The 19,003-nt window shown below is 38.8% G+C and overlaps 2 protein-coding genes across 5 annotated transcripts in view; both read left to right on the top strand.

Annotated features, from left to right (window-relative positions):
* CSDE1 (cold shock domain containing E1) overlaps positions 1 to 6,802 on the top strand; it is a 39,600-nt gene extending 32,798 nt beyond the window's left edge. For all 4 annotated transcript variants that reach the window (XM_021690149.1, XM_021690148.1, XM_044914592.1 and 1 more), the window contains 4 exons: positions 3,159 to 3,337; positions 4,068 to 4,231; positions 4,983 to 5,115; positions 5,479 to 6,802. In XM_021690149.1, the coding sequence (XP_021545824.1) occupies positions 3,159 to 3,337; positions 4,068 to 4,231; positions 4,983 to 5,115; positions 5,479 to 5,526 (524 nt within the window). In that variant the 3' untranslated portion in view covers positions 5,527 to 6,802. The remainder of the gene's footprint in view (positions 1 to 3,158; positions 3,338 to 4,067; positions 4,232 to 4,982; positions 5,116 to 5,478) is intronic.
* A 135-nt stretch (positions 6,803 to 6,937) lies between these two features.
* On the top strand, positions 6,938 to 17,180 carry NRAS (NRAS proto-oncogene, GTPase). The gene is made up of 7 exons (XM_021690020.1): positions 6,938 to 7,060; positions 7,563 to 7,690; positions 9,676 to 9,854; positions 12,041 to 12,200; positions 12,758 to 12,881; positions 13,440 to 13,481; positions 13,589 to 17,180. Exons 2-5 carry the CDS (start codon positions 7,580 to 7,582, stop codon positions 12,875 to 12,877), a joined length of 570 nt encoding a protein of 189 aa, XP_021545695.1. The 5' UTR covers positions 6,938 to 7,060; positions 7,563 to 7,579; the 3' UTR covers positions 12,878 to 12,881; positions 13,440 to 13,481; positions 13,589 to 17,180.
* Positions 17,181 to 19,003: the final 1,823 nt, after the last annotated feature.

Raw genomic sequence — 19,003 nt, 5'->3', positions numbered from 1 at the left:
AAATATGTTGGTGTTGTTGCAGTTGTTGTTTGATTCCTTAAAAACTGAAATAAGGAAAAGTGACTCTTCCCTACCCCCATCTCTTGGATTTTATTTTTATATCCTTCAGAAATTAGATCAGCCTGGGTTTATATTGTGAACAAATGACTGATAGGTGAGCAACTGAGTTACATTGAAGACTGAGAATAAAATCTCACACTAACAATAGGCATCTAATGTGTGATAATCAGATACTCACATTGACTGTTTAGTACAATTTTATAGTTTTCCTGTATTATTCTCGTTATTTACGTGAGTATTAACAGATTTTCTTAATAGCATTCACTTCTGTGAACATTTCTGCTCTCTGTAAAAGTACTGTATAAATTCCTTAATAGCTAGGGTTCCATGTGGATCCTACTGTGTGTCTCTGGGCCAGAGTGCTCTATATTTTTCATTTTATGCTTTTTTTCTCCCCATCTTCAATAATTCTCTGAGTTCTGGTGCCACCCTTTACCCCCAGCAAAAGACAACTTTGGGGGTGCCTGGGTGGCTCAGGTCATGAGATCGAGCCCCGAGTCAGGCTCCACTCTCAGTGTGGAGTCTGCTTGAGCTCTCTCCCTCTCCCCATCCCACTCATGTGCGCAGGCTCTCTCAAATCTTAAAAAAAAAGACTACTTTGTGCATAAAATAAGTATGCAATAGGAATGGTAGTAGGAACCATTGGATAATTAGTATAGCTAAGTCACCATAATGATGGGGTTGATGAGAGGGTTTGAGTTTCCAACCAAAGATGATAGCTTGGCTCACAAAGAGAATAAATCTTGTGTCATGTAAGAGTCAAAGAGCATGAAGTGGGGAAGAACAGGTAATTTGAGAGAAAGAAATGAACCTTGATAACATGTTCCTTTTACCACCTGAGGTCCTTAGGAGTTTGTTTTACATACTCCTAAGTACCTCCCACCATCTCCCCCCCACACACCCCCACCACACCAACACCCCTCCAAATAGGAATAGATTTTACAGCAAATCAATCTTTTATTTTAATCACTTCTTTTGTTAATTCAGAGCTAATTCATATTTAAAATAAACTTTGTTCTACTTTCCCACCTTTACTAACAGTGGTGGTTATTAAACACACACTGTTTTTGTTTTGTTTTTAAATCACTCCATACAAATCTGGCCTTTTTTGCAAATCAGTATTTTAAACCAATGCCATGATTACACCATACTCCTAAAAGGGCCCTAAAAACTAAAGGGCTGAGCAACTTACTGAATTGCTCTTCTTCCTCCTCTGTAACATGCCACTTCTTTTTGTTTCCCAATCCCCAATCCACTTATTCTTCAACATTGGCTCTAGGATACAGTCCAAAGCAAGGATTTTATGGAAAAGGAAACTTGCCTGAAATCTATAAGCCTAGGGGTTTCTGAGACTAGACAGGTCACATTTTCCTACTTGTTGGTGAGAACAGCTCTTTTATTCAGGAATACAACAACTCTGTATAAAACCATGGACTTTGAAGTAGGGCAGGCCTAGATCTGAACACCAGCTCTTCCACTTCCTAGCTATAGAATCTTAGACAAATTACTTAAATCTTTGCTAGCTCAGTTTCTTCTTCAAAATGAGGACAATAACTTCAATCTAAGATTCTGGAAAGATTAAATATGAATCTATAAGTGTTTAATAAATGGTAGTTATTAGTATTAACACAGCTACATCAGACCAGCTGTCTCTAATCCTTCTGCATGACTTTATCTGTTGGAAGTGTATCCAAAAGTTTGTGGTTCCTGTATGTTTGAAAAGAAAACCTTCACTTACCCTATAATCAATGAAGAGAATTGTTAAAAGCATTTCCAATTCTGAAGCTGCTTCTTCCACCTGATGGTTTTCTCTTCGTTTTTGTTGATTCGGTGGCTTCACCATCCAAGCGAACTGATAAGCAGCTAAACCTTTGGCATGGTTTTTAATTCCTAGCCTGCACTGACCTCCAGCCAACGTTTTTTATTTACTCTTTTAATTTTTCTTACTTATTTGTTCGTTTATTTTTTAAATTTAAGTAGGTTCCACACACCCAGCGTGGAGCCCAATGCAGGGCTTGAACTCACGACCCTGAGATCCAGACCTGAGCTGAGATCGAGTTGATGCTTAACCGACTGAGCCCCCCCCCCCCAGGCGCCCCAGCCAACTTTTTTACTCTAGGGAAGAGCTCTACAAAAATATGGTGGCTTGTTTCTGAAAGAAAATTTTCTTGAAACAGTCCTAGCCATTCGTTTATATATTGTCTTTGGTTGCTTTCTCAGTACAACAGCAAAGTTGAGTAGTTGTAACAAAATGTTTACTGTTTTTTAAGAAAAAGTATGCTGAGCTCTGAACTGAGACAAGTACCTGTTGGTTTGAGGGAGCCACAGTCAGAACAAAGAAAAGATGTAGAATGCCAAAGAAATTGATCCACATTGTTTTTGCCTGTTCCTGACTGAATGCCCAATTAGGTGTGGGTCAAATATTTTTGACTGGTTGGCTCACATTGTGAACTCGGGAAGAAGATAATCCAGTGGATCATGTTAGCAACCCATTCTGCTTAAAACACCCAAATATTTAGGTAATGAGGTTGTGAGTGATAGTGTTATTTTTAATTTCGTAAGTGTAGCTTAAAACTTTATTGGGAGGGGCACCTGGGTGGCTCAGTCGTTAAGCGTCTGCCTTCGGCTCAGGTCATGATCCCCAGGGTTCTGGGATCGAGTCCCACATAGGGCTCCCTGCTCGGTGGGAAGCCTGCTTCTCCCTCTGCCACTCCCCCCGCTTGTGTTCCCTCTCTCGCTGTCGGATAAATAAAAAAAATCTTAAAAAAAAAAAAATTAAAACTTTATTAGGGGTACCTGGCTAGCTCCGTTTGAAGAGCATATGACTCTTGATCTCAGGGTAGTGAATTTGAGCCCCACATTGGGTATAGAGATTACTGAAAAAAATAAAACTGTTCGTTAGCTAGTGAAGTACTACAAGTTCTCACTTGTTTTCATGATAGTATTTCATTGAAGCTTTATGGTAGAATTTCTCAGGTATAAAAATCTAGGAACATAATACATTTTTAGCAATTTACTTAAAAATTTATTAGGACCGTCAGCATAGGACTGTTGTGAAATACTAGTTTTTAGACTTTGTACGTAATTTCTCCTTACAGGGGATATGAAAGGTGAGGTCTATCCATTTGGCATAGTTGGGATGGCCAACAAAGGGGATTGCCTGCAGAAAGGGGAGAGTGTCAAGTTCCAGTTATGTGTCTTGGGCCAAAATGCACAGACTATGGCCTACAACATCACACCCCTGCGTAGGGCCACAGTGGAGTGTGTGAAGGATCAGGTAAGTGGTAGTATCTCTGGATCTGAACTTGATCCTTTTATGAGTTGGTAAACAAGTGTTAACCAAAACCTTGAAATTTTTTCAGCCAAGGAAGACCCATCAATATTCACCTTGGTTTTTATTTCTGCTCCACCCCTTTTTCACTGATTTGAGGTAGCTTGTAAAAATATGAAGAAAACCACATGAAGAAAATGGTGATACGAGCAAAAAGAAAGTTAAGAGTATTACTGATAACTAACATTACATGACAGGGAAAATAAGTTTGGAGTGAGATTTTTCAGAATAGAAAGACTGTAAGATTTTGTGTACTTTAGCTCAGAGCTGCTTTTGCAGGCCACACAAAGAAAGCAAGCATGTGTGAAAGTGTTCATAAAATACATTTAGGGCAAACAAAACTATTCCTCATATTGAGATCTCAGTATGATTTTTTACTTAATTCAAAAGCTCCATATACTATATGAAGACACAAAGCGACCTTTGTTTCAGTCAGGCTATGATAGATTGAATAGCAGTGATTTCAAAGATAGATTTCTTCCCTGACAAGTTTTTCGGACCCATATGCTTTTACTTTCTAGCACAGGCAGCTAAACTGGAGCATCAGCATTAATACCATGTTTTATAAATCAGCTTCTAGTTAGAGTCAGGCATTGTGCTTCATTTAGAGTGAGGTACTTTCCCCCCTTGTAATGTGTCCTTTTTTTTTTTTTCCCCCCCTTCCCTCTTCCCCCAGTTTGGCTTCATTAACTATGAAGTAGGAGATAGCAAGAAGCTCTTTTTCCATGTGAAAGAAGTTCAAGATGGCATTGAGCTGCAGGCTGGAGATGAGGTGGAATTCTCAGTGATTCTTAATCAGCGCACTGGGAAGTGCAGCGCTTGTAATGTTTGGCGAGTCTGGTGAGTTTGTTGTTGTTGGGCTGGTAAACTCCCTGGACTGTCTTTAAACTTCCATAAACTCTGGTTTATCACACTTCTTCACTTTTTCATCACTGCTTTTTTTAATCCTGCCACTTTCTGGTTATTTCTTGATCCTTCCTGTGTCTTTTTTTTACCTCGAGTCTTTTCATTGTCTAAATTTTAAAGTCTTTTCAGTCTGGCCCCATGAAATATTAATTGGGTACTTTCTATGTATTAGAACTTAACTATAATAAGATAATGTAGTCCTTGTTCTTAAAGGATTCTGTTTAGCTTTTTCTTCCATTAAGCCATTTATATGCTGCTTAAAATTCTAATTTATAGTTTAGCAATACTGTCTCTGCTTTTTTAAAGGTTTTAAATCCGTAACATTACCATGAAAGGAGCTGGGAGTCTCTTGAAATATTTCTTCATATTTAACTTTTCTAAGGTTTTTCACATCCACTACCTCATTTTATGTGTCTGTGGAACTGGTTTTTCTAGTTGCAGACCAGTCCAGGGATGACCCTCACCCAAATGATTCTTCCAGTTCCTCCATAGTAATAAACCTTGAGTTGGGAATAAAACATAAACAAACTTGTCTGTCCTGTCTTGCTAGCTAGCTGGCTAGATAAGGCAAGAGTCCCCTCATTAAAACTGAGTCATTTGGGTAGTTAGAAAACCTACTCCTCTGCAGGTACTTGCTTTCTTCCCACCAAGAGTTGTTTCTTCTCACCTCTTGACTTCATTACAGCGAGGGCCCCAAGGCTGTTGCAGCTCCACGACCTGATAGGTTGGTCAATCGCTTGAAGAACATCACCCTGGATGATGCCAGTGCTCCTCGCCTAATGGTTCTTCGTCAACCAAGGGGACCAGATAACTCAATGGTATGAGAGCATACAAGGTTTTGGGGTTGGTAGGGACAGCTGACAGACCAGTATGCTACTCAGGGTCCTATTTCGGCATAGCTCAGAGCTTAATGAAGCAGGCAACTTCAGGATTCTCTTTCAACATTCAGTAGGCTTATAGTTAGTTAAAACTCCCTACACATTGGTTCAGCCCCTAACAATAATGGTTGCTCACAGTAAGAAGCACATTTCTTGGTCTTCCTGATCTTTTGGTAGATTTTAGGTAGTAGATCAGGAGGGCTTACTATGAATTTCCTCCTCTGGGAAAGAAATACGGTGGTGGTTACAATGATTGAAAGTAATGCCTTTATAGTAATTAACTGCAGTTTTACTTCTTTTCAGGGATTTGGTGCAGAAAGAAAGATCCGTCAAGCTGGTGTCCTTGACTAACCACATCCACAAAGCACATCATTAATCCACTATGATCAAGTTGGGGGGATTCTGGTGAAGGGTTCTGAATATCTCCCTCTTCATCCCTCCCAAAATCTGGAATACTTATTCTCTTGAGCTATTACACCAGTTTTAACACCTTCCTCGTGTTATGTTTAAAAAAATAAATAAATTTAAGAAAACCATTTTAAAATTATGCACAGTTGCAGCCTGGAAAACTTAAGGTGGCGCCTTATAGTATCAATTTTAGGAGCTTTATTTGGTGCATTTAACGCAACTGGTAATTGCAAACTCCACTTCGCCTGTGTAAGTGAAAAATATAGACTGTTATCTTGTTGGCTCTATGAAATTCTGCACTTGGTATTTAGCATATACTCTACCTTCATTACTATCTGGCAAGATGTTCTGCCTTAGCACTCAGTTGCGTTCTTTTCCTTTCTTTCTTGTTCATTATGCTTTAATCCTGAGGACCATTTGAAGGTAGAATATATTTAAAATTACAAAAATTATAAAAATTTGTATAGGCAAACCATTTCCTTAAGTTGATGGCCAAATGTTAAAATGTTATTTTTCATATCATTTATAATCTTGTCACAGTCCACTTAACGAAGTTTGGTTAGATTTCAGTGAAAATTATCTTCCAGAGTAGTTTCTTTTTTCCTGGGATTGGGGAGGGGGGTAATTTTACTACAATTAGTATGTATGGTGCAGAATTTCATGCAAATGAGGTGTGCCAGCAGTGTGGTAATTTAATCGTATTTAAAGAAAAACAAAACAAAAAAAGACGAATGCACAAACTTGCTGCTGCTTAGATAACTGCAGCTTCTAGGACCCAGTTTCTTTTACTGATTTAAAAACAAAACAAACAAAAAAAATAAAAAAGTTGTGCCTGAAATGAATCTTGTTTTTTTTATAAGTAGCCGCCTGGTTCCTGTGTCCTGTGAAATACAGGCACTTGACCCTTGGTGTAGCTTCTATTCAACTTTATATCACGGGAACGGATTGGTCTGATTTCTTGGCCCTCATCTTGAATTGGCCACATCCAGGGTCCCTGGCCAGTGGACTTCATGAAGGCTTTATCTAAGATGACAAGGGCAGCTCAGGGGATGTGGGGGAGGGCGCTTTTATCTTCCCCGTTGTCGTTTGAGGTTTTGATCTTCTCTGGGTAAAGAGGCCGTTTATCTTTGTAAACACAAAACATTTTTGCTTTCTCCAGTTTTCTGTTAATGGCGAAAGAATGGAAGCGAATAAAGTTTTACTGATTTTTGAGACTCTAGCACCTAGCGCTTTCATTTTTGAAACGTCCTGTGTGGGAGGGGCGGGTCTGGGTGCGGCCCGCCGCGTGACTCCTGGGTCGGGGGCCCACGTGGCCGGGGCGGGGACTCGGGCGCCCGGGGCGCCGACTGATTACGTAGCGGGCGGGGCCGGAAGTGCCGCTCCCTAGTGGGGGCTGTTCATGGCGGTTCCGGGGTCTCCAACATTTTTCCCAGTTGTGGTCCTAAATCCTTCGGAAGCGGAGGCAGCGAAGCTTGAGGTAAGGCTCTGTGGTGTGTAGCGTTCGTCTTTGGAGCATACAGGCGCCTCCTTGTTGTCAGGAATCGAACGGAGTCTGCAGGCTGGAGACAAAGGCCGTTCGGCGGGGGTCCTTCGTTTTGAGCCCTACGGGGGAGATCTTTGGAGGCTGGCGGGGGTGTAAGATGAGGGTACGGCCCGGAGGCTGCCCCACCGGAGCTGAGGAGACTTGAGGGAGGAGTAGGAAGAGGGGTTTCCTTTACCTTAGGCTGAGGGCGGGGCCCACGGACTGTTGAAAAATAGAGCGGGGTGGGGGTAGCCAGGCGACTAACCATAATTCTGAGGCCTTGCAGTAACCTGCGAATGTTTTTGTACTCCTGAATCACTTTGAGAACCAAGTGGAGGGTCACGTGCATGAAACCGATACATTTCAAACTCAGGCTTTAGTTACTATTGATTATAGAAGGCTTTGAAGTACTGTAGTTGTGGCTCTCCCATTAAACCTAATTGCTGCTTTCCCACAGGTTCTTGCTGGTGTGAAATGACTGAGTACAAACTGGTGGTGGTTGGAGCAGGTGGTGTCGGGAAAAGCGCATTGACAATCCAGCTAATCCAGAACCATTTTGTAGATGAGTATGATCCCACCATAGAGGTGAGGCCCAGTGGTAGTGCGCTGACCCTACCTCTGGCTTTTGGTCCACCCTTACACCTGTCCTTTAGCTGTTCTTTAGCTAAAGGAATAATCAAGAGAGAAAGTAAAAGTTATTTGGGGTACTGCGTTCAGTAACACAGTAACGAAGCTTTCCATGTTTGTGGAGAAGAGTTCATTTTTATTAGCTGCTGAAGTTTTTTTCTAAAAAACTGACAATAATTCAGTAAACTTTTGCGTACTCACTGTTGAACTCCTATGACAGCTCTATTAAACACAGGTCATAGGAAGAGTGACTGAATAATAGGATGGAGATAAAGGATTCAAAGATCCAGTGTTCTTCAATTTTAATTAGCTGGCTGAAGCAGCTGAGACTGGGCTGGAGTAGAATATGAGATTTTGAGTCACCGCCTAGATTTCTTTCACTCCCTGTTTGCTGTTTACTTAGTTATGTTATGTTGAGCAAATCACTTAAACTCTCTGAGCTTCATTTTCCTCATCTATTAAATTACCATAAACATGTCCTGCCTATCAACACAGGGATGTTGAAAAAAATCAGTATAAGTTTTTTTTGTGAGTTCATGTTATAAATTGGCTTGAATAATGGCATCTAAGGTCCTTTAAATAAAAGGTTTTGTTTATTCAGTTTAGAAATGTCTGACTAGAGATTATTTTATTTTAATCCACACCCTGGTCTTCCTGCCCCCACCCCCAGCCACTGAGTGTTTAATGGAAGCTAACTAACATAGCCATTATTAAAAATTAGTCATTAGTCCTTGCTTAACAGCTTTAGTATTAATAGTTAGAACCTTTTAATGTTTTTCTGAATTTTATTTACTGAAGGATAATGTACATACAGTAAAATACAAAAATGGTATATCTACAGCCCGGTGACTTAAAAATTTGTATATACTTATGTAACCACCACTCAGAAATATAGACCGTTTCCAGTGCCCCAGAGTGTTCGACCATGCCACTTTCCAGTCAGTAAACCCCACCCTGCCAGGAAATAACCACTTCTCTGACTTCTGTTACTGTAAATTAGTTTGACTGAAACCTATCTTTATAATTTTAATTGTACTCATTTCCTCGGAACATTCAGAGACTTAATCATATTTCATGCTTCAAGTAAGTTTTGGCAATGCGAGTTCTATGTTAATTTGAAAGTATATTACAGTCCCACAATGAAGTTGAGTCACAGAGGCACTGATCAATGAACTGGGAAACCAAGTCACATTCTGTTTCTTTACCAGGTAAAGAGCCAGATCTTTACCAAGTGTGATGGGTTATTTTCTTTGAACTGAATTCCCAAAACATAAATATTAAAATACAAGTAAAATTTTTGCCTTAGAGCCAAATTAAAAACTTTTAAAATATAAATATATGTGATTATGCATGTTTTTCCTCATGAGGAATTATAACTGTATACCTTGTTTGGGATATTTAGGAATTTGATTCAGGAATATTTCCCAAAGGTAAAATTTCACCATGATGAGAAAAATATATTTGTGTTATAATCTTGTCTGAAATAAAAATTATTTGTGTATTTAGTCATAAACACAAATGACACTGTATCCAGGGCCAGGTATAATTGGTAGAGGTATGTTTAGAACTTTAATGTACAATAAACAAGTAAGAAAAGTCTAGTTCATACCTTAGTAAAATACACTATGAAACCTAATCTCTAGTCTAACTGCAGTAGAGCTGTCTTTTGAATTACCGCATTTTTTCTATCTTTCCCAGGAACAGAGTGACCACATTTTCCTTTCTGCAGGCGTATAGGATTTGGGGCTTTTTTTTGTAGGGTGACATTAAGTACTTTCTGTTTGTGATTATATATGAGGAGTTTGAGGGACAAACCAGAGAGATGGAAATAAACTTAGGTAGGAGCTTATCTGACCTTGGCAATAGCATTGCATTCCCTATGGTTTCTAATAAAAATGAAATCTTCCTCTCTCCCTGCCATCCCCCACCCTCCGCACCCCCAGGATTCTTACCGAAAGCAGGTGGTTATAGACGGTGAAACCTGTCTGTTGGACATACTGGATACAGCTGGTCAAGAGGAGTACAGTGCCATGAGAGACCAATACATGAGGACAGGCGAAGGCTTCCTCTGTGTATTTGCCATCAATAATAGCAAATCATTTGCAGATATTAACCTCTACAGGTACTAGGAACATTATCTTTTCTGAAAGGATGATCTATAAGTGTATTCTGAAGCTTTGTGGGGGGATGAGGATACCACACTAGGGAAGATAGCGTTTTTAATTATGAGAAGAGTTGGTTTCACATTGTTTAACATTGAGGTTTGGGGTTATAACTGAAAGTTAATATTGGAATTTATTTTATATAATACACCATGGCTAGAACGTGTGATGATACGTAAATGAAGCTTGCTAATGGGATGATTCAGAACCAGAGGTGGTGGTATGAGAGATCACACAGGAATTTCAGAGAGGAAAACATGTCTGAGAAAGAGTCATCAGTAAGTCATAGAAGAGAGAAGATGATAGGAAGAAACGAATGGGGAGTAGATAAAGAGGAAGGATGGTCTTTCTCAGTAGAACCATAAAGTTTCAAAGCTCAATCAAACCATAAAAAATTCTAGTACAACATCCTTGTTTTACGGAATCAGAAGTAGACCTGCAGGAAGTGATTTTTTTAGGTTTTTGGAGTCATGGTTGTTACTAGTAGCAGATCCAGGACCAAAAACCCAGGACTCCTTTTTCTTAGCTCCATGTTCTTTGAGCAGAGTAATACAACAGGTTGAAACTTGGCTCCATCATCTGTTACCCATGGGACTTTGGGGCAAACTACCAAATGCCTGTGCCTCAGTTTCCTTATCAGTAATATGGAGAGAATAGTACCTACCAAAAGTTATTTTGAAAATTAAACAAGTTAATAAACATGTTAATCACCCAGAAAAGTTCCTATCACGTAGTCAACGCTATGCAGATGTTCTTCCTATGGCCTGCAGTCCTGGATTGTGCTCCATCCATACGATGATGTCTGCTCGCAGAAACAAGCTAGTCCAAAACTGACTTCGGTGGGGTTTTTTTCCATCTAAACCTGCTCTACTTTCCATCTGCTCTCTGGAAATAATAGCAATATGTAATAAAATGTCCAACACTTGTCAAGCATCTGATATTTGTTGAATTTCCAGAAGTCGTTTTTCCTCTTAGGCTGTCTTGTCTTACATTATGCTTTAAAATTGGCCACTGCTCGGCACCTGGGTGGCTCAGATGGTTAAGCGTCTGCCTTGGGCTCAGGTCATAATCTCAGGGTCCTAGGATCAAGCCCCATGTCGGCTTCCCGCTCAGAGGGGAGTCTGCTTCTCCCTCTCCCTCTGCCTCTCCCCCTGCTTGTGTGCTCTCTCTCTCTCTCTCATGAATAAATAAAATCTTAAAAAAAAAATAGGCCACTGCCATTACAGCAAAGGTCAGTGCTGCAGACAGCCAGTGTGACACGGGTTCAGCACATGACTTCGTGTGTGATCTAGGGCTAGAGTCTGGAGTGGTGCTGTGCCGTATGGTGGCCACAGCCTTGTGTGCTTATTTCAGTTAGTTAAAGTTAAATAAAACTGAAAAATCAGTTCCTTGACCACATAGCAACTGACTTCTCAAGTGTCCAGTAGGTACATATGACTAGCGGATATAGTTGGACAGCACAGATGGAGAACCTTTCCATCATCGTGAAAAGTTTTATTGGACAGTATTCGTCAAGAAAATCTAGAGCAATTGTTTCCAAACTGCTGTGTGCTGTGTCTTCTGTGTCTCTGAAGGGAGTGCTGTAAGTTGGGAGTTCCAGATCCTTCAGTCCCCTTTAGTAAGAGCAGGTCTGGTGTTTTCTGTTTTGTATCTTGGACTTCCAGCTATGATACTGTTGGAAGAAAATGTCTGGACACCACCCACCTAGAGAAGCGTCTGTCTTTCATTAAATACTGTCACGCTCAAGAAAACCTCAAAAAGTTATTTTGAGGCACTAAGCTTTACTTTTTATACTTCAGATCCTAATCTAGAGTGTGATTTCAAGTTGCCAATTAAATCTGGAGCCAAGCTCTTTAGTGAATCAAGGAGCCTAACAAGGGTATGTGTCAAAAGATAGAATTGCCATCCATTTCCACTGGAAGGTGAACCAGTACTTGGCTTCCCTGTGGCTGCTGCATCAAGTCTAAACCAGTCTACCTAGTATGCGTGGTCTTTTATATTTAGTGGGGGGATAAGTGAAAGTCCATACTAGAAGCTAATAGGGCTAGATAAAATTCATTAGAACCTTTTTTATTCTAGCTGCTCATTCCTTCCTAAAGACCTACTCTTAGGTTATGATAACATACTCCTTTTTTTTTTTTTTTAGGGAACAGATTAAGCGAGTAAAAGATTCAGATGATGTACCTATGGTGCTAGTAGGAAATAAGTGTGATTTGCCAACAAGGACAGTGGACACAAAACAAGCCCACGAACTGGCCAAGAGTTATGGGATTCCATTCATTGAAACCTCAGCCAAGACCAGACAGGTATAGCAGAGCTTTGAGCATCTGGCAAGGGTTTGTTTAACGCAGAGAAGTTTGACTGCAAGAAATAGGAGCCGCATTCTTTGTTGTTACGGATTTTCGATATTCTGTTTTTTTAATCTTCAGTTTAAACCCAAAATGAGCTGATGAATATTCTGCTGTGGCACTTTACTCCCACCTTAACATGCTACTATTACTAAATATTACTAAAATGAGGACCCTTGATTAAAGATAAGTACAAACATTAGACCTTCCTCCATCAACACCAGCCAGTGTTTTGGGCTTTAGCTTTGCTGAATGGAATCTTTAGATCTGGTAGTTCTGTATGTCCCACGTTACCCATTTTTCTGTGCTTGAACGTTATTTTTGCAGAATATGCCATTTGTGTATCAGCCTGTTGATGTGATTCAGTAGGAATGCTAAGTTTGGTGTCCTCTTCCTAAATCACCCTATTTCATCAGCTTGTTGGAATTTTAAATCCACTAAAGAAGTACAAATGAGAGAGCTTACAACTTGGATTGTGTCTATTAAGCCATCCCCCTTATCATGTTCTTTTATAGGGTGTCGAAGATGCCTTTTACACACTGGTAAGAGAAATACGTCAGTACCGAATGAAGAAACTCAACAGCAATGATGATGGAACTCAAGGTTGTATGGGGTTACCGTGTGTGGTGATGTAACAAGGTGAGCATGTGGTCTCCTGACATAATTATAAATTTTATTATTTAGCATCAGGCAATTTGGAGGAGATTGCTGTTATTTTTTCTGTACAGTTATAAAATATTTTCCTTATGGCACCTTTTCTGAGGGTACTGAAGTCTAAAATGTTTTTAACGCATTTAAGTAGACTACACCTGGGTGGCTCAGTTGGTTAAGCATCTGCCTTCGGCTCAGGTCATAATCCCAGGGTCCTGGGATCAAGCCCCACATCAGGCTCCCTGCTTAACAGGGAGCCTGCTTCTCCCTCTTCCTCTGCATGCCGCTCCGCCTACTTGTGCATGTTCTCTCCCTCTCTCTTTCTGTCCCTGACAAATAAATAAATAAATAAAAGCTTAAAAAAATAATAAAGCATTTAAGTATTTTATAGACATTATTACACTTTCAATAATATTAGAAACTAGAAGGTATTATTGTGAAAAGTACAAATACCGTACCATATTTTTGGCACTGATTAGGAGTTTGAAGAATCACGACATCAAAACTCATGATTATAATGACATGGTGTGTGTTCTTTTCTTATAGATACTTTTAAAGTTCTAGCATCAGAAAAGAGCCACTGTCAAGGTAGGACAAGTTTGGAAATGAATATGTTATCGTTCGTGTTGATTTCTTGACCTTGTTTTTCTTACATTTTCTATATGCCACTTATACAAATTCTGTCTTTATTTTAGCTGCACTGACACCCTGGTCCTGACTTCCCTGGAGGAGAAGTATTCCTGTTGCTATCTTCAGTCTCACAAAGAAGCTCCTGCTACTTCCCCAACTCTCAGTAGATCAGTACAATATTCTCTATTTGAGAAGTTCTCTGAATAACTACCTCCTCACTTGGTTGTCTGACCAGAGAAATGAACCTCTTGTTACTCCCCACTGTTTTTCCACCCTGGGTTCTCCCCCAACACACACAAACAAACCTCTGCCATCCCAGGTTTTTCATCTGAAAAGTAATTCATGCTCTGAAACAGAGAACCAAACTTGTAGCCATGAAATTCTGTAGGAAACAATGTCTTGAGCTCTAAAGTAGCAACTGCTGGTGACTTTTTTTTTTCCTTTTTATTGTTGAACTTGGAACTATGATGGTTTTTGGAGAAATGTCATAAATTACTGTTTTGCTGAGAATATAGTTAAGTTGCCATTTGGTTTGTTTATAGTATCATTGGCTATATTCTATAAATTGGCATCTTCTCTGCATTCATAGATTACACAAGTGAATACTGACTTTTGAGTCTATCCTAGTGTTCTTGACTTTCACATAATTAAATCTAACTCGCAGCAAAGTGCCTTTTTTTTTTAGGAGTGGTTTGTAGACTTGATTTATAATATTTCAGTGGAATAGATGTCTCAAAAATCATTATACATGGAAATGAATGTCTGAGATACATCTATGACCTGTCTACCTTTGAGGGAAAGACTTACCGATGTGATAGCAGATGCCATTTCTTACATGTATGAAGTTGGATTTCCAGAGACCTGATTTGGGTCTCTTCCAAGAGAAAGGTGAAACTGGAAACAATTATGAATAATTTCACTTAATTTTTACCTAATTTCTACTTTTTTGGGGGGGTGGGGCAGGGGGTAGGTTACCACTTACAAAGTGTATGCAATTTGTTTCTTCTAGCTTGCTGATAATGAACTTCCATTCATATTTAAATTTAGGGCATATCTGAAAGCTCTACATTTGCAGGTGTTTGAAATTGTAATAGTTGAATGTAGTTTTAATAGCTAAAATTAATGATTTTCAAGTCTCAGATGTATTAACAGACACATTTTCACTGTATATCATGGTATTTTAATGATGTATATAATTGCCCTCATTCCCCTTCTCACCCCACCCTCTCCCTCGTCCCACCACAATGGCGGCTTGCTTATTTCAGTTGAGTAAAGCATGGTGCTGACAAACCAGGGTCACAGTTTCAAAACTTGAGCAAGCCAGTTAGCATCACAGAGAGAGAAATTCTTCCACGTTTGCTCATTGCACCAGTAACTCCAGCTAGTAGTTTTGCCAGATGTATACTGTTAGTCCTGCAAGGAAGGAAGAGGTCAGTTAGCACAAATCCTTCACCATGACTGGAAAAACTTGCCATCTTGAGGAGGGTCAGCCTAGAGGTTTTTATAAATAAAAGTATATAGACTTTTTTTTAGCCACATGGAAACTCTGAATTAAACCCAATAATTTTTTCATTATTTTCAGAATTTTGAATTTTTTATTTTCATTCTTTCGAGAAATTTATTTTGATGCCTCATCAAAATTTTTTAAATTTTCTATATTGATAGTGTTCTTTGAAGGGTGCAAAACAGGATGTTGATGAATTAGTCTGTGCAAACCAGATAATAAGCTGATGAGTTTGTTCAGAACAAGAAGTCGCCTTTCTGTTGAAATTGCTGTTTGAGAAGGGAATGGAAAATAGAATCAGTTGTTAGTTATGAGGGTTGGAGGTAGGGCTTTTCCATTTGCAGATAATTTCATGGTAATTCTAGTGAAAATTAGACTTGGATAACTTCTGATAAAAGACTAGCTCCAAAATGGCCACTTTCTGTTCTTGTCTTCTGATGTGTAGATACTTACTGAGGTCCTCCATCTTCTAAAATGAGTTTTCCTTTAAGTAAACTCCACATTGCCTTGAAATGAATTCCGAAGAGGGGAAGAAACATAGACTGTGCCCAGGGTGGAATAAACCCAGAGAGTTGTGTTCCTTTGCATTGATTTTTTAGAGAGCTTTCACATACTGTCAACACCTGTAAACAAACTCTGCTGCTGTGTTTGTGCTCCTGTGGAACACCGCTCTGTAATTTTCTCGAGGCTAGATTGAGGCTTGTCACTTCCATCCTTGTCATTGTCTTCCACCTCCTCCTCCTCTGCTCTGTGTGAGTGACAGTAGGACTCTTTTTTTTTTAATATCAAATTTAGGGAAAAAGATACTCATTTTAGCCCTTATATGGCTGTACCTTTAGTTTTTTCAAGTATGTTCTAAGCACAGATGTATATCTAAATGGGGCCAGAATTCAGACTTGACAATGTTCTATTATTTTAATAGCTTCTTAAGAAGTTACATGTAGGTGTGAATTTTGGCACAATAGAGTGACAGACTTACAGTTAAATGCTGAATAACTTCAGTTGGTGTGAAATAAAGTGTGGTTTTTAGGATATGTTTGTAATTGCTGAAAACAATTCTAGTTTACCTCAAAATCTGAAAAGTCTCTTTCCCCCAGTCAAGTGCCTGGCCAGCTATTATGAATTACATACTACTTTATGTGTGTTTGTGTTTTAAAGGTTGCTCCTTCAAGAGTGTGAAAATGTTCTGTCTAAAGGCTACCATGCCTACCCTGTAAATGAAACTGTTAAGTGCTGTATTTGCTCCAGCAGCATACTCTAGAATGTTACTTGGTAATACAATATCGTACTTATTACAGTTTTCACTTTAGTGTAATAGGTAAAATTATTCTCAGTATGTATTTTAGTCGGCCCATGTTTAGTCTTTCATCATCCTTTAAACTGCTGTGAATTTTTTGTCTTGACTTGAAAGCAAGGATAGAGAAACACTTTAAAAGAGATATTTTGGTTTTTTCCCATTCCAGAATTTGTGAGCATAATCATATTTTGCTTTACATTTACTGTCATGAACTCTCAAGCTGGCAGCTACAACCAAGAACCAAAAAATGGTGCATTCTGCTTCTTGTAATTCATCTCTGCTAATAAATTATAAGAAGTGAAGATAATTAATTAGGGAAAATATTTTATTTAGGTGATTTCTGTAAGCAAGGGACTATAATTGTACATTATTTTTCATCTTTGCTGTTTCTTTAAGCAGTCTAATGTGCCACAAAATTATTTTTAACGTTTTTCCTGTAAGAATTTTTTTAAAAGTGTTCTCATTGTCAGACTAGTTGTAGATATGTTTCAAAATATAACTGGTGATTCTTAAAGGCCCGAGAACTGACCTAAGAAGCAATTGTATGAATTCTACTCTGGAGGGAAGGGAGGATCTCAATGGAAATTGTATGACTTTTATATTTCTGTGCCATCAAATATAGGTGAAAATACCAATTGTGCAATTCTGCTGTTTAAACAGGAACTATTGGCCTCCTTGGCCCTAAATAAAAAGGGCTGATATTTTAAGTTGACTATTTTATTGTAAATTAATCCATCCTCATTTTTTAAAATTTGGTTGAATGTTTTTCTTGTTAAATGTTTAAAAAATAAAAACTGGAAGTTCTTTGCTTAGTCATAAGTCTTTTTTCCACCGAAGTGCCTTTATTGAAAGTTAATATCAATTTTAGACTTTTGGATGTGACATTTGGACAATGTTTGGAAGATCCAAGTTCCTTATTTTATCCCAGTATAAAATATGTCAAAGCCTGCCTTTAATCTATTACCTTGGGGTGATTCCTAGCCATGACCCATAGCTACATGCCAAATTCTAACATATTAATATGAAGTGCTTGAAACTATCTTTGGAAATCTTTTGTCCTATTTTTGCATTACTGCACGGTCTACCAATATCAGTGTCATTAGAAGAACATCAGTGTAGGAGCCAAAGAACATGGGTTCCAACTATAATTTTAGGGTGTATTGGTGTATCTCAAATTCCCAACCCTAATTAAGGAGATGTAGTTATTCAAAACAAAAGAACACAAAACAAAACAAACTTTACACCTGGGATTTTCCACCTAACACTGGCATACTGTGATTATACGGACCTTGGTTTATTTTACCAGACATCATTTTTACTTTGATTTTTCCTTCAAAAGAGGACAAGGAGAGATATCATTAGTATTTGGCTGAATTAAGCTTGAGGAAAACCAATGTAAATGGCAAATTACTGTTTCTAGATAGGACTATTAGGAAATACAAACATTTTAGATAATAAAATGTAAATGAAAAACAGAATTATGGGCTTTGTATATCTAAAACATTTCCCCCTTAAGTCAATCACCTGTGCCTACTGTCATTTATTTCCTGCTAATATTTGATCCCCTTGTAACAGAAAAAGGAAAGGAGGAAAGGATGTTTTCTGGCTTCTGCTGATGGCTGCTATTCTGTTTGGCAAAGTGAAGCTATAAAGAGACAAATGATGAAAAAGTAGCCTAGGAAGCTTGTTTATTTGGAATATGTGGAGCCCTCCCATTGCATCTCTGTGCTGTTAAGATTTCTGTTCTTAGAACAAGCAATACTCAAGGTCATTAAAAGGCCAACATAGTTAGACGAGTTATTTGATATCCATAAATACGGGTAAAGGGGCCGAGAGGTCATGCTAGTGATCATTTTGCAAAACTGCTAAAGAGACATTTCAGAGTGTCCAACTCCATGACTTGAGAGCACAGGATCAATGTCCAGTATCCAAGTGGGAAAATACGCTTTGTATTGCTTTAAAAATAACTCTTGGCAATGAAATGTGGTCAATAAAAGCAAACCGGAACTCTAGGAACATACGAAATACAGGAAACAAGTATCTTTACAGTGCCAAGAGGGGCAATAAAAGGTCAGATTCATGAACTGGAAGTAAACTTCATGAATCGATCATTCTTATCTGGAGATTTTTTGTATTCATGATTTACTTCACACTTGCACCAAAATAGTTTTATTAACCTACTGCATGTTATTTTTCAACTTAAAAGAATGAACTTAGTCTCTTCTTAAAATAGTATAAATTATAACTCCAATATAAACATAGCGTACAGCCGATTTGTGGGAGTGTATAAAGAGGTAGTACTCACCCAATGTTGGGAGTTAAAGTGATAGAAAATGTTTCTAAAGATAGAGGCAACTTTCAGCCGAGCTGCTACTGGGGGAGGACGGGGGAGGATGTGGTTGGAAGGGAGCCGTTGCCTCCTAGAGCCTTTAAGCGCAGGAGCCTGAAATACCCAGCTCAGGACAAGAAGTCTGGAATGGGTGCTGTGAAATGATACAGTTGGCACTGTTGACCCTTTCTGTAGGAGCTACAGATGTGTGTGCTACGTGTAAGATTTAAGTCTGAAAGAAAACGTGCACGTTATTTTATTTTATTTTATTTTTATTTATTTTTTTTAAAGATTTTATTTATTTGACAGAGACGCAGTGAGAGAGGGACCACAAGCAGGGGGAGTGGGAG

The sequence above is a fragment of the Neomonachus schauinslandi genome, chromosome 4 (assembly GCF_002201575.2).
Source record: "Neomonachus schauinslandi chromosome 4, ASM220157v2, whole genome shotgun sequence".
Classification (NCBI taxonomy): Eukaryota; Metazoa; Chordata; class Mammalia; order Carnivora; family Phocidae; genus Neomonachus; species Neomonachus schauinslandi.
Note: the sequence above shows the minus strand (reverse complement) of the source record. Positions and strands in the feature narration are given on the sequence as shown.